General features: G+C 37.2%; 2 protein-coding genes across 3 annotated transcripts in view; one reads left to right on the top strand and one right to left on the bottom strand.

Annotated features, from left to right (window-relative positions):
- The window catches only part of tie1 (tyrosine kinase with immunoglobulin-like and EGF-like domains 1), a 169,250-nt gene that overhangs the window by 38,279 nt on the left and 114,761 nt on the right, over window positions 1-16,210 (top strand). The gene's annotated exons all lie outside the window — the stretch shown is intronic.
- ddah1 (dimethylarginine dimethylaminohydrolase 1) overlaps window positions 1-16,210 on the bottom strand; it is an 83,016-nt gene that overhangs the window by 3,373 nt on the left and 63,433 nt on the right. For both annotated transcript variants that reach the window (XM_072389060.1, XM_072389059.1), the window contains 2 exons: window positions 10,821-10,940; window positions 4,240-4,383 (listed from right to left, as the gene is read on the bottom strand). In XM_072389060.1, coding sequence (XP_072245161.1) covers window positions 4,240-4,383; window positions 10,821-10,940 — 264 coding nt within the window. The remainder of the gene's footprint in view (window positions 1-4,239; window positions 4,384-10,820; window positions 10,941-16,210) is intronic.

The following is a 16,210-nucleotide window of genomic DNA, read 5'->3' as shown; positions in this document are numbered from 1 at the left end:
AGAGGACAGGAAAGAAGGGACAACAAGTACAATTTAGTAGTAATGTTAATACATTGGGACAATGGGATTAGTGACCAGTTTACATACTTCAGGTACATTTTGCTAATAATATCAACATACTTTATTCTTCAAGTACTGTAGAGTATTTTCTCAGTGCAGTTTCAGGTTGTTGTTTTTTTTTTAAATCTGAGTAAAGGACTTACTAACACTATAATCCACCAATCAGGAAAAGTATATAAAAGTATATATATGGTGATTATACTGAAGGGAGACTCTACTCATCAACCTAAAATCTTTGTGCAACATAAAGCCATGCAGAGAGACAAAATGTGAAGCTCAAGAACAAGCAAAGATTTCCTTGTCTCTCAGCAAAATCTCAAAGAAATAAAAAAAACTAAAAAGCAGAGATGGGAGTGAGAACAATTACGACATTCTCAAAAGACCCTTGTAAAGTAGTGTGTCACCCTGTGGACATTTTCCAGAAGAAAACCACTGTTTTCCTACTGCTCTTCCAAACCAAGATATTTTTCTCTTTAAGCTCTTACTTCAACCCCACTGTGATATTGAGTGAGGCCTTAAAGCAAAGCTGGAGGGACCAACTAAACACATTTATATGTCATGATGCAATATGGCTGATGAAGCCTCTGGTGATGCAGATGACATGCCTACCACCACCACCACATTGAAATACTGAACTCTTTATCCTTCTCTGATCAAGACAAATCATGTAACACAGTACTAAAATCAGTGCTCTCTCTAAATAATTGAGACGATGGCGCATCCTTTCTCCAACACTATTCTTTCACAGGAAATTCTGGTGTGAATGCTGATTTTCATAGCAACAAATCTGCAGAATAATCACAAGGTGGGAATCTGTATGTGTTGACCTGTCCATAACTGCTGTCTGCGTTGAATACAAGAGTCTAAAGCCTTGCCAATGGTGAGCTACATGCCAATTTCAACATAATTTTCCTGACATAATTTACAAGTACTGCTTAACATGTTCAAGATGAGCATTGATTGTCTATTGTGGCATGGTAACTTTACTGTTTAAGATTTGTAAATTGTAGATTCAGGCTGTCAGCACTTACCAGGAATTTGAGAGTTCCTTATCGCAATGCAAATAACAATGAATACGTTTTTGTTTTATATTCAACAACTGGTGAGAAATTTGTATTTAAAATTAGATTTTGTATATTTGTACATCTGGCTGCGAATGTGATCTTACATTTCGAAACTCTAAACTCGAGTGAAAGCAAAAGTAGCATCTTGTTGCTTCTTCGGCTGAACGGAAAACATCTATGAAGATATGATTAATACAGTTGTGATATAGGGATCATAAAGCAAGTGCATTTTTCTACAAAATTCCCCCCATAAAATCCTAATAGTGGTCACAACTCACCTGCTTTTCGGATTGCTGAGCTGACACCAATAGCATCACATTCAAGTTTAAATAAAGATGTATTGTAACAACAAAAAGTTGAAAAACATATTTTTCTCCTTTATTAAAAAGCTTTTGTTTTCAGTGCAACAACTTTCCCTTTAAAATTACCTTATAGTTAAGGGGTGATTAGATCTTTCTTTTATTTCACTCATATATATCTTCATAATCCCTGTATTTTTTTCATTTTGCAGTATTGAACAGCCGTAATTTCCACTCAACCCTAATCACCAATCACAATACAGTATCCCTGCTGCTGCATCTCTTTGACTAATACAACTAATCACTGAACCATTTGGAGGGTAGTGAAAGGGATAGGCAGTGCTTTGTGTTGCTAAATTCAACACACTATGTCTTTAAGGAACTACTTACATTCAGTACAGCAGTTGAGACATCTCACTGAAATTGCAAAGGTCAGTGTGAACAATAAATAAATAAAAAGTGAGATTTTCTTAGTCAGAGGAATGACCAGGACTATTTTGACACATTTTCAATAGTTTCAGGGTGAAAAAAATAAAATACAATTCAATAATGGGGAAATTTTAGGTCATTAAAGTCAGAGAGATTTCTCCTCTGAGAGGCATCAATAGTTGTTTACATTCTTCTGTTTGGACCAAAGTGATGAACGAACCAAGAATTACTGCTACTAAAAGGCAGTCTTAAGTTTAGACCTTATAATCAGGGGGGTAAATCAGGGAAGGTCGAGCTTTCACATAATTTTCCAAACACAGCATCAGTAAATTCCCTGCTGTTTATAGCACCTCTGATTCCAAAGAGTCTCTCGCTCTCTCTTTTTTTATAATCTCCAGCTAAGTCCTCATTACTGCAGTTGAGATTTATATGTTGGGTCAGGTTGACATGGTTGCACACAGTAGAGACTGCCATACTTTACTGGACCTTTTGTCTACTCAGTTTCTGTATCTACAAACAGAGCCCTCCAGAGCCGTCGCCACTATTAACCATTAAAGAGACCCCATCTCCGCCCCTCCGACCCCACCAGTCCTCTCCCATGACCCCCTGCCTTTGTTAATGTAGAACTCTTATGTAACTTCATGAGCAACTAAAAATAGACCGGAGGTTAGGGTAGACAGTGTTTGGATGCAGAAAGCTGCAGATGTTTTGCAGACCGTTTCAGTAATTACAATGACAAATCTTTACATCTCACAGGAGAAACAAGTAACAATTTCCCTTGGGAAACATGTACCACCTCCATACTCAGTGTTTAAGACATTCAGCTCTGATAAAATAATCCCACCTGTTTTATTGTTTGTCTTATGTTATTAATATATTTTCTCCTTTTTTTAAGTGACACTGGCTTGAATACCAAATCCAAGCTCCAGGCTAATTCCTGGTGAGTTTGAACCACATAAAGGAACAGATTCATGGAATAAACATACAATTCTCAACAACTGCTGCAAATGTCCTGTTAAAATGTGCTCCCAAACCACAGGGCACAATATACAGAAATAGTTTTCATCATGGTCCAATTGAATTCCCTCACTTAATCTTCCAAGAAAACTGAGACTTCTCTGTGGATTTAAGTCCAAAGATGCATAATTTTGTGAATTCTTCCTTCTAAAAATAGCTGGCGGGTGTTGGGGTTTTAACCACAGAGTACATTTTGAGGTCTGAGCACTGTCTCTGCAGATTGTACGTTGCCAATCTTAATCCTGTGAGAACCCTTTTGACTTGTTGCGATGTGGAGTTACCCCAAACCATCAGAATAACACAGCTACTGCTCAGCCTGTCCAAACCCCAGCAGACAAACTGAGACAATAACACATCATTCAAGTCAAGCTACTGCTGAAAGTATGTGTTATGGACAAAAAATATAAGTAGTTTAATATGCATGCTTTAACATACAATACATACATTCAAGAGCGCATATGTCTAGTGCATGCTGTTATATATTATTTCTTACAGTTTAACAAATGCTTTACCTGCATGTTTTTACATTGAGAAATCCTCAATACTTATTTTGCACTGAAGTTGTGATGGTGTTAAATTGATGAAGGGTTAGGGTTAGGGTTTATGTTTATTACCTGTTAGCTCTGATCATTCTTTACAGAAATGTTGGTACTGAAGCTGTCAAGTTTTCTGTGACATTTACCAGCTGTGGCTAATAATTTTGTTTGTCTTTGTATATTGCTTGGAGCTAGGAGGGAACAGTGGATTTATCATCATAACACAAATTATTAAGAGCTTGTATATTTTCTATGGCAATTAGACATGACATGGCTGAACTAAAATAGGCTGCACTTTGTAAAACATTACATTACAAAAAATCTACTAAATCTAAAATTTAGTAGGTCTGGACTAAAATCATAATTCTATTTGAGTTTTGAATATATCAATACAAATCACCTCTCTTTCAATGTTTGGCCCATTGTTTGCTATAGCTGTTTTTCAATCTATTTGGAACAACTTTTGTGTTCTTGGTTATAGTCTTGTCTGAAATGTCTCTACAAAAGGGTAATTTCATATCAAAGTGCAGGTTTCTTTGTTAGGAAAAAGAGTGAAAAACAAAAGAACAGTCGTTTGCCTGCTGTGGTCTGTGTAAAATAACCATGCAGCTTATGCAGTGTTTCCATGCCAGTTGTTTTTCTCTGAGGTCTGGACAGGATGAAGTGCAACAAAGATGAGTGTTCTTTAAATACAAGCCACCAAACCAGTCTGATTCTCCTGATGATGGTCCTTCCTTCCTTTCATAGGTGTAACCTCAGGATTGTGGATGACTGTTTAATTGTGTGTTTGAGACAAAGTTTCAAAGTGTGGATGAGAAATGAGCTGAGCATTACCTTTACACTCTCTGGAAACTCCTCTGCTGTACAGTGCAAAAGCACATGTCCCTTGTTGGGCAGGTTCATGTAGATGCAGTTGGCAGCAAGGTCATCCGGCACTGTCAGTTTGTCATAGCGATGGTCACTCATTTGTTGCATGATCTGTGCAACCAGAAACAGGAAACAGAGAATGAGGTAAATAAAAATCCTGCTATAGTCCACATGATGTTCAGAAAGAAAGACACAAAACAGACACAGAGCCAGAAGCAAGGAAATATCCTTTTGCCAGCTAAACCACTGTGGGTGCCTTAGGGAGGCTTAATCGGGAACACAGGAGCAGACAGACATTCTTTCTCAGCAGATGTCATGTTTTTTTGTGTAATCTGAAGTAGCTGAAGGTGGGAAGTAGACCGGAGGAGTGGGAGAGTAGAAGGCCATGCTGCCAAGTGGAAGCCGGGAGGTTAAGGATGTTATGACCAGAAGTAAGGCAGGTGCCTCTTAATGTTTATGAGCAGAACATGTGCAGACGGATACCTCAGAGATGAGGAGGGGAGGTAATGTGGAAAGCTAGTAAAAGAAAAAAATGTCAACATTCAGAAAAGGTATTATGAAAAGTGAGATTATCCCTATGAGCTTCTGAGTTCAATCTGCTATTCTCAAACTCAACTCCACATTTTTGTGTACTTTTTGCTTCTGATTGTCTTCTTGGGAATGCATTTGTCATTGGAAATTAATAAGAGCATGAGTTATTATTGAAAACAATAATAACTAATCAAATCATATTTTATTTATATGGCACCTTTCATACTTCAAAAGCAACACAAAGTGCCTCACAGAGGCTAAAAACGACAATGATAGAACATACCAACCCACCCACCTCCATAAATACCCAGAGAGACACAGACACACGCACACACACACACACACACAAGCTCAGACCCACTGCACCTATCAGACAGAGACATGGCCGGGCACCCACATCTAAGGCAAGGAAAAAGCCACCTTGGGAGTCCGACCACACTGAGAGGGCTCCCGGTCCACGACCACAGGGAGCGCTGCCACAGAGACAGTCCCGACCTGGGCAGACAAGAGGCCCCACACCAAGGTGCAGAGTCCTCCAGCCACCCGGGCCTGAGCAGTCCACAGAACAGCAGTTCCCAGTGTGGTAGGCCCCCACGAGGAAACACTGGAGCTAAAAACTGAAAGACTAAAACAGTACAATAAGAAAGGTGTAAAATGAACAAAATAGATAAAAAGCTTTTCAGCTCATATAGTTAAATTGTCTAACTAAAACATGGAGTTAAAACATGTAACTACAACATGAAGTTAAAACGTCTTACTAAAACATGGAGTTTAAAACATATAACTACAACATCAAGTTAAAACGTCTTACTAAAACATGGAGTTTAAAACATATAATTAAAATAATATAGAACAAAAATTAAATATGATAAAAGTTTGATTAAAAGGAATAAAGAAAATCAATAAAATCAAATAAAAGCCTGATTAAAAAGATAAGTCTTGAGCCTTTTTTAAAAAAAATAATTTAATAATAATAATATATAATTGAAAACAACTGAAAATATGTGCATTTTTATGATAAATGCTGCCTACACCACATACAAAAAATAAGTCGTTTCATTGTATTTCAGTTTAGAGGAGTGACTGTGAGTGAATATCGTGATACACAATTATGGGAAAAAAACTGTCTGGTTGGTGAGCACAATGGGCTTTGTGGCTAAATGTGTTTTTCTTTCACTTTCCACTGTTGGGTCCACTCCAAGGGAGAAAGGAGTGTTCACGGAGACAGGAAAAGCAAAGTCCATTTCCTGTAGGAGACCTCTACAACTACTAATCACTATGAATTATACAATGGGCATTTTAAACTGAATATTCAAACTCCTTCATCACAGAAATTAATTTGTTTCCAAATGGTCAAAGTCAACGCAAATGTGCTCTTTCAAGCACTTTGTGAGGACCTTCCAGGGAAAATCTACGCAGCACACAGGAAGTGACACCTTTTGGGATTCTGGCTGCACCAACAGTGCTTGGTTGGAATAAACAGAACAACTGTGTGGCTAGTATGATCAGTATATCCCATAATATACTTGTGGACTGGAATTATTGTTTAATGAATGAGTGACCTTTGGGATGTGCATCAGGTTAAAAAAAATAGATGACCTCATACTTGTACTCATACACAATGGTATATTTAAGTTAATGCAACCAATATTTTCATATAAATAAGATCTATATCTTAAATTGATTTATAGGTTATAACTTAACAGGCCCTGTAACTGGCCCATTATGCAAAATGAATTTAAATGTACTTTGCAACAGCTGAAAATGCTTTTTGAGTGCATGGTTGAAGGTCTGAGTGCAGGCGTGTGTGTCTATGTCTGTATGTGTGCAACCGGACACATTCTCAGGTCACTTGTGGGCACGTTATGTGATTGCAGCAGCCCTAAATGAAAACATTCCGTTCATGTGTGTGACCACCAATACTCTTTCTCACACACAGGGAGATTAGGAGTGGTAGAGGGGTGACAAAATGTTGACTCAACAAAGATCACAGTTGTTCCTGTCATACTATTTATTCCCTAAAAAGTAAAGATAAACAACATATTCAGGATGAAAGGAGAATGTCCCACAGCACAATTTCATCATGCTTCGTGTTCCATGAAATTCAAGTAAAGCCTAAAGTTAAACAAATGTAATATCTGGCTTTCTGTTCATTGTCAGAACTTGTAACTTATACTTGTAAAACTTGTCAATATTTGGTCAAACTTTAGTATGTTTTCAAACAACAGGGTCTTTTATATATGAAATATTATTTCTTAAGAAATAAATGAAAAGTTGACAGAAATGATCTTGGTAAATGTTTTTAAGCTTTTCTCACATTCGCTCATGCTTCGAATCTGGCCTCTACATAGCTGCCCTGGCTTTTAATCAAGTGTAAAGCTACAGCAAGTCCACAGTAAGTTTCTCCTGGACATTGGCTGGTGTCCACTTAATTCACAGAGTGGTAACTGGGCAGCAAAATGTGTCCAGTCAGAGCTGCTAAATCTAAAAATTTACTGGAAGCTAATAAAATCAACTCTGGGAAGGACAATCTTGAGCAGCTAACAAAAAATTTGACAATTTACTGGATCTGATACCCTCCACTGTGATAATCAGCATAATTTGTTTTTTGGCTCTTCGTACAAATATTTATAATGCTCACTTTAGGAACCTTTCCCAGGAAGCCTTTAAAAGTTTTATAACACTCCTTTTTGCTGAACAACAGCGGAATGTACGAGACAAATCCTGCTTATGGTGAGACTACTTCCAAATCCAGAGAGGAAGTGAGGCTGAAACTGCTTCCTAATAATGACAATGACTGTTTGTCATTGTCTTGACAGACATGTCACTCTTTAAATTAAGTGAACCAAAGGTGTTGTAGCACCCTTGCTATAAAGCAAAATGTTTTTTGTTTCAAATCTCAGCTTGGAAGTGTCTGTGAGGAGTTTGCATGTTTTCCCAGTGTCTGTATGAATTGAACTCTCATAGTCCACAGACATGCATATTTGGTTAATTTGACATTTTAAATTACCATAGGAAGAATGGGTATGGTTGTCTGTCAATCTGTGTTGGCTCTGTGATGCACTGATGACCTTCACAGTTTGGATGGGCTCCTAACAAGAATAAAGTGTGAATATAGGATGGACATATAGGTTTTTTTTATCATTACTAAGCCATTCAATGGAGAGGAACCATAAGAATGAAGGACCATGATAGATAATAGAAAAGAACAATTCAGAATTGTGCTCGAAGATAATTCATTATTATTTTTTGCATTAAGGCCACTGATTCCAGGACTAAAACCACAATCAGAAGAAACAAACTTTTAAGCTTGATCATTTTCTTATCCACTCTTGCTGCATGTCTATAAATTGTGGCCTTAGGCAGACAGAAGCCCAAACTAAACTTAGATTTATACATAATTTGATTAAACAAGATGTTTAATAAAACAAACAAAAAAATGCTCCAAAGTTGTCTATCAGTAATTACCTTATGAGCTGACGATGCAACATCTTTCCATGGGGTTATGTAGAGATGAAGGTGTGTCTGTTTGTGCTTTAGAAAACGTGCTTTAATTACGATTTTTTATTAGTCTTAGATGCTACTTGTACTTTGTATCAAATACACTATCTTGGTGTGTCAACTGGCTAAAGGACTTCACAAGCTTGATGAACATGATGACTTGCTCAGCATCAGATTTTAGCAACAACTCATTCTGTAGTGGCTTTTGGTGAAATTGCTGTGACTCAATTAGTAGTGCAGGCTGTCCACCTGCCTTCCTATATACCGTACATGCTAAAGTGACGTTGGGCTAAACATTGAAACTCAGTGCAGCTCCTTGTTTTCCATGCTGAAAAAAATCCTGCTAAGTATCAACTGGTTTGCAAAGGTTCTGGTAATTACCACTAAGAGATTTAAATTTACAACAATTTACAACAGAAAACACTGTATAACAAAGATCTTGCCTCTCTTTTACTACATTTAAGTGTCAGGTGTAAATTTCCTCTTCTTGACTGTTGGTGCCTAAGAAGGACTGATTTTCTTGTTTTTGTGTCGGACATCATGCCATTTTCTGGGATTACTCTTTTATTCTATAATAAAGGCTATTAAATTGTAGGAAATTGAAATTACCAGGAATTAACACTCAAATAAAAATGAACTTACAGCATCAAATACAAGTTTACCAAAAAAGACACACCCTTCTTAACCCGACCTTCACTGTTTTGTCACTTATGAATCTGAAGCGTGTCAGCAACCTTGAGTTGGAAATCAAATCTTGACCAGCAGAGAGCAATGACTTAATTAATCAAACACGGTCAAATAAAGGGTTGGCTGATGATGTAAAACCTGCCCAGCAGTCCGCCACAGGGAGGGACTTGTGCGTGTATGAGCACAGGGAGTGGATGTTAAAGCCTGTGACGAAGCCTGTATTTTAGGGATGATGACTTCATGTGCATAGATTGGCACAGACAGCCATAGATAGATGATGAAATGTGCACACTTATCCCACAGAGCGCTAAAACCAAATACAAATGCTCTGAGTTCTGAATCTTACCAAAATAATAAATAAATAGCCATATCAATCACATATCACTTAATCTTGGGTTATTAAAATTTCTATAAAATTAGGTCAGGTCCCACTGTTTTATGAGTAACATTCAAGCGCCAAAATGTTGCTGCCTAAAGACAAAATGAATTAGCTGGCTCCAACATTAATTTGTACAAATTTGTCTTTGTTTCATTTGGTTATACAGACAGAGAGCCTCACTATCATAAGAGCTGCATCTACATAAAAAAAACAGTCAGAATTCATTAAAACTGCATAAATAAGATCTCTCCCCCCTAACAAAGAGAACATTATCTAATTACAAATTCAGCGTTGTTAAAAATCCTTTAAAACAGGAGCTAATTGCTGCAAGAGAGTGACGTAAGCTGTAATTAGAAAGAGAGCACTCTGTCATTAAGTCTCACTACAGGCCACTCCTCGCTCCAGTAGCTAATTACTGGGGTGGTCGAACAGGCAGGAATCTTAATGAGTCCACATGCTAGAAAAAAATTAATTGGCTTATGAGGTTATTCACCATTTCTTGTGCTATATGTAGACTTTCTCGTGAGGATCATTGAAATATACAAAAGCTCATTAGTTTCGTTATGATGTGCTGTCTGATAGTCTAGTTTTAAAATATACCAAGTGAGCAATTTTTGTTTGTCTTAAAATAACCATTTTTAGTGCTTGGCCAGTAGGTGGAGGAATCACTCTAGGAGGCAAATGAGGAGACCTGCCATAGGAGCTGACCATAACAGGGGTGTATGCTCTTCCGCAAATCTGTTCATAATTATGAAATTATATACAGTATGTGTGACTATGAGGTGTAAATACAAATTTCACTGAATATCACTCATGTGGGTCATTAAAAGTCACATGCTGATGTTTTGGAATTTGAGGGATAATTCCAGGAAAGGGCTGGGCTTAGATTAATTACTCTCTTGGTGTAAACTACCAATCTGTCTCTGTCAGGGTGTAAGATGTCTCTTCTCTTAAGTCCCAGCATCCTGTAGATTTCTACTGTTTTGAAGGAGCTTTGTTGATTCAGTAACCTTTAATCTAATAATCAGCTCAAGCTTGTTAGTGGAAGGACAAAACTTTTACATGTGAAGCTAGAGTGCAAGGGCCAGGGGCAATCACTGCAAATTAGCTGTGAATATGAATTAATGAGGAGGTGACAGGTGGTTTCATTGTGTTTACAGTGGGAAGCTACCGTCAACATCAAAGTCAGGATGTCTGCTCTGAATCAACACGTGTAGTCTACTGCCTTTCAGTGTTATTCCTGTTTAATACCTTACAGAGTCAAAGAAAAAACAGGACAGCGTTATTCATGCTAACAGGATCAAGAAAAAAATTGAATTAGCTGCGTCATTCTGCGTCATAGCAGTGAAAACACTGCCAGTATGTTGATTCAGTGGTTTCCATGACAGATGAGGAGAGTAAAGCCATAGTTTAAATGAAGTACAAAAACATGAATGCACAAGCTCCATACTTTGAGGGCTTTCTGAGCTGGTTCACTGGAGCCGATGACAATGAGGCCTGGTCCTCCCATGCTGCAGAAGCTTTTCAGGTGCAGTCCCTCAAGCACAGGCACAGTGGAAACAGCATAATCCTGTAAAGCAAAACCCAATAACACTATCTGAATATGATAAGCCTTGTGAGGATAGGATAGAGGCAGGTATCAAAATGATTCTGTACGTATCTTAATACTCATGGCTCAAACTCTTTTGTACGTGATTCATTGCTGATATACTTCAATAAAAGTAGTTTGGTTTAATGGGTGAATAATCACATCTGAAGAAACATTTCATACAAGAACAAAATCAAAATGGTAGCATATCCACTTATCTATGTGATAACTCGGAACAAATTGTGTAAGGCTTCGTTCATCAATGTACTTTTTTTTTCATTTTGAAAAAGCAGTGTAGTAATCTGTGTAGGGTCATTAGATGGGGTTTGGAGAGGCGATTAAAATAAAGTAGTGAGGCTCAGGGGCGGAAACAGCAGGAGTGTCTGAGAGGTGATGTCACTAAGCTCAGGGCTCATGGGGAGATTACATAAAAACTTGTGGAAGCCTGATTTGAGATGCTTTATCTGGCTGCAGGATGTCTTCCTACCAAAAGTTGTCATTACTAGTGTTACAAAAACTCAGATTACATAAAAAGCTACCTAAAACAACTGACACTGATAATAGTTGAGCATGGCAGCTGAATGGATTTGAGAGAGTTCCTGGAAACTTAGATCCAAAAATTCCTCAAGACATGTTCACAATCAAAAGGGCATCAATTCAATAAATATTGCAAAACATCAAAGAGTGAGATATGAATGGTGAAGATCAGCATAATCAGGGAGTTGAGATTTACAGCAGCACAGGTAAAGAGCATTACAACTGCCTAATTTTTTCTCGAGAAGTCGCTAAACACAGATTTGTGGATGGATATACAAATACAAATTCCACTGAGCCCTGCACCCTTCTAACTAGTGAGAATAGGGTATGACAACACAAAAAAGAAATCTGATGAAACAATTTGAGTGGTGCAGCTTTTTGTGTTTGTGGAACAACCTGTCAGAGATTGAAAAACTTTTTCAGATCATTTAAATCTGTTAAGATAATGGTTAAAATTACATTCAATGAGCAAATCATATCTAAAATGACAGACAAGTGGCTCCTCGATGCAGAACAGGAGCATATGTACAGTACTGTTTTGGGGCAGATAGGGTTTAGTTTATCTTTAGCCTTCAGCAGTTGATCTTCGACTGACTGCTTCATTAAAGCAACAGTTTAAAGCTGATGTATTTGCAAGAATTAAAGCCTGTAGTTAATATTTCACCATTGACTTCATTTTGAGATTTACTTGCTGACTGAAAGAAATGGAGAGGATTCCCACTCTTTGCAACAGTTCGACAGTGTTAGTCTTCAGAGGGTTTTTGAAGCCAGGGTTTAGACTACTGGATCTGTAAATTTTGAAATGAACTAAAAATGTTATTACGTTAGAATAAGAGACTATACTTGTCGAAGGCCCTCTTCCTGAACCTATGCAAACACATTTTAATGACCATAAGAATTCTAGTTTGAAAATGACTTAACAATTTACATACAGGTCATGTCTTGCTCACTATGTGCTTTGAATGTGTTTCCTAATGTAAAGCTTCATTAAACTCATAAAGTCATTCTGCACATCTTCCACTGTTACGCCTCACTGTGACATTTTAATTTTCAGGTTGTCATGATAACGCTTATTAGGTAAATACTCATTGTGGATTGTTAGCTCAGTTAAAACAATAATATTCACTTTGTTCTAAATAAGTAACTAAATAGCACCTAGCAGTTCATCATGCAAAAAACATAAATTACTTAATCCTTGATGTTTTCCTGAACTCTTTTCTTGGCACTTGTTAAGAGGGTTCAATGGAGACTACTGGGAATTATGGAATGTTATCTTAACTTTCTTCATTCCGTAAAAATGAACAGGAAGTTTCTGTGTGAAATTAGAAATACAAGCCGTTCTTCTGTCTTTATCAAGATAAAGGGGTTAAAGAGGGAGTAATAGTTGCTTTTAAATCTACACTGACAGGCTAATACATTGTCATGCTGTGACCTGAAAAGACTCAGCTTCCTTACTCAAATGTTCATGTTTGTATCTGATTTGTAGAAATTATTAATCAACACCTCTCAGCAATCATGGAAAAGAACTGGTTAAAGATCTGTATGACTTTCCAATGAACAAACTCCTTGGATAATATGCATTGCTCTAACCCTTGTGAAGACCATAGAGAAACAAGCCTCCTCCACATCTGTGTGCAGTTGTTGAGCACTAAACAAACCTGGCAACAAAATTATCCTTAATTTGATAATGAAAGGAAAAACCAACACTGACAGGATGAATCAATCTGATAAAAAACGAAAAAAAACAATAATTGACGCTCAAGTGATTTTTTTCTGGTGTCATTTGCAAGAGATTGATCATTAAGTCCCTTCTTATCAAAGACAACAGAAAACACAAAGGAATCTGTAATGACGGAGTCAAATCAGAGACAGATGGGAAGATGGAAGCAGTAGAGTAAGGCAGTTGAGGTTACCATAATGTGCTGAACTCTTGACACTATGACCTACCTCTCAATTTACGTGTCAGCAAGCTTTTAGCTTTTCCATGGCTGTTCAGGCTGAAGCCAAAAGTGACAAATAGAAGTTTTTGGAACGAAATGTCTTGAATTTTAGATTGAAGGTAGATTGTATTGCATTTAAGAGCTGTGACCCTGTTTGCAGACTGCATGCTTTAAATCCTCCGTGACACAAACGCGTTGTTTCAGTAATGTTTGGGATATTTCTTCAGAATATTTTCTTTGGATGTGAGAGCAGACAGTGGCGAACTTGGAAGCGATCTCGTAAATGTCAAACAACAACAAATGGGAAATTAGTCAGTGAGGAAAATATTAACTTGATTTGATGTTGCAAACACTGATCACTGATATTAACAGGACCAAAATGAAACAGACAGAAACAAAAAGCCAAAAAAGAAAAAACAATCCTGTCTCCTGTCGTGTCACTCATGATTAGATTATTAGATCAAACCAGAACCTGATATTCTGACCACGTTGCTTGGTCATAACCATTTGTTTACACTGACACAGAAAACACACTGTTTATGAATCATCCTCTATACCTAAAAGGAAAACCATTTCGGCAGCTTGTATCGTTGACCTCATTACCCAGATTTCATGACCATAGGTTAGGGTTGGAACAAAGATGGACCAGTAAATTCCGGCTCAGCTATCTCTTTACCACAATGGACCAGAGCAGTGCCCTCATTACTTCTGATGAAGCCACAATCTGTCTGTTCATCTCTCGCTCCAATATCAATGCCACATGTGCAGCTTAATATGCAGTATCTTGATAGGATAGAAGATCTTTGATGTCAAACAAAGAAGGTGAAGCTCTGTGTGTGTGTCTGCACATGTGGTTGTATGTGAGAGTGTGTCGACTTATATATATATACTTTATATATTCATAAGGTCCAAAAACAAGGAATCCACTATACTTTTGGGGTCCAATGTGTTTTGTAGGGACCAAGTAGTAGGCCCCACATGTTTAAAGGGATTTTTGAGGGTCAAAATTTGGTCTTATTGTTAGGGTTAAACTCTTGTTATGGTGAGGTTTAGGCTAAGGATTAAGCCCTCGGCTGTGATGGTTACGGTTCGGGTAAGGGGCTTAGGCAATGTATTAGAAGTTTTTGTTCGGAAAATTGAACAAAACTACTACTAATAAAAAAGATCCAAATAATAATGAATAAAAAATACAACGTTTTTACATTAATGTGTGTGAACCTCCTTCTGATGGTGGTCAAAATTAATTGAACCTGGCATAATACAGGCTCTTTAAAGGGTAAGAATGACAGCAGTTTTTTTGAGAGATATTAACAACTGATGATAAGCTCATTTAAACACACTTCATGGGTTTAAGTATGACTTATCTGTATCCAGCAGAGAAACATCCCCATAAGTGTCTCACATGAACAATCTACAAGTACAGCAACCGAGTGGTCAAGACAAATTCTCTAATTATTTACGACATTAGGTGAAATGGTCCATAAAGTAATTAATATGAGGTTTACTCCCTCAAATTATACTTTTTAAATGTGTTTCATCAACTGCTTGGGTAATCAGTTTGAACAGAGGTGGCAGAGCCTTGCATCAATAATTGATTAAAAATGCCTCAAAGCCAGCTGAGGTCTGATCCAGACCATTAACTACTCATTGCCACTGGGACGCTGTCGGTGCAACAATCAATAATCTCTGCTCCAACGGTGAAAAAAAACAAGGCAGAAATTCTTATTCTATCGTACTTGTCACTGAACACCATCATTTCAAAAGATCATATTTCTGCTGAGGTACGTTTCCTTTAAACTGTCAACCTACTTTTCATCTTTTGATTTGGGTTGTCAACATCACCTTGCAACATTTCATGTTTTCATGAACAGTGTATATTGTGTAGCTTTGATGCATATGGGTATTTGGACATCCATAATATGATGAGCAGGGTGAATGCAGTGAGGAAAGAAACAAAGAAACAAAAGGCAGAGCTGGATTCACAGAGGACAGATATTAATGCACTTAAAGATGAGGATGGAGTGATAGATGGACAAAGAAATTAAATTGGAGAAAAAGGAAGATGAAGCAAAATGATAAAAGCAAAATGGATGGAGTGATGACATCATTGTCATATCAGCTTTTAGCTTTTAGGATTAATAATTAATTTATCTTGCCCGTTCTCCTTTGTGATAAAAAAAGTAGTAGGACACACGTTCATAGCATTATCATATTTCCTGACTATGTCATTTCAATAACAAGAATTTACAAAAAAAGGAACTCAATATTTTCTATAGTTTCAGCATGTAAAATCTAGCATATTTGAACCAAATATCCTTATCTTTAGTTAAATAACCTAAATGAATATATTCCTCTTCCATAAGTATATGGAATTGACATGCTTTATTTTTCTTATCTGATATGTCAATAGACATTGTCAAACACTGAAACATCTATATTGTGTTAGGAATTTACCCTTCGAAAAAAAATTAGACAGGCAGCTAAAAAGCCAGACATCTTTCACAACATTAGAATCTAACTGGGGTATTATTGTAGCTCTGCAGCATGAGCACATAGACAACTGTTTAGTAAGATTCAGCATACTAGCAGAATAAGACAACATCATAGACTGTTTAAAATATGGGCGTCCCCATCAGGATACATGAATATCAATGAGGAAGTGCTTTCAAATGCAATACCACTAAGCTCTAAACTGTTTAAAAAACAAGAAAACCAACCGAAAAGTCATTTGTTGTAATGTATCTGTGTCATATGGAGTTTGCCAAACTATATTTG

Source organism: Leuresthes tenuis, unplaced genomic scaffold (assembly GCF_036924035.1).
Source record: "Leuresthes tenuis unplaced genomic scaffold, fLeuTen1.0.hap1 SCAF_7, whole genome shotgun sequence".
Lineage (NCBI taxonomy): Eukaryota > Metazoa > Chordata > Actinopteri > Atheriniformes > Atherinopsidae > Leuresthes > Leuresthes tenuis.
The sequence above is the reverse complement of the archived record's forward strand: the minus strand, read 5'-3'. Positions and strand labels throughout refer to the sequence as shown.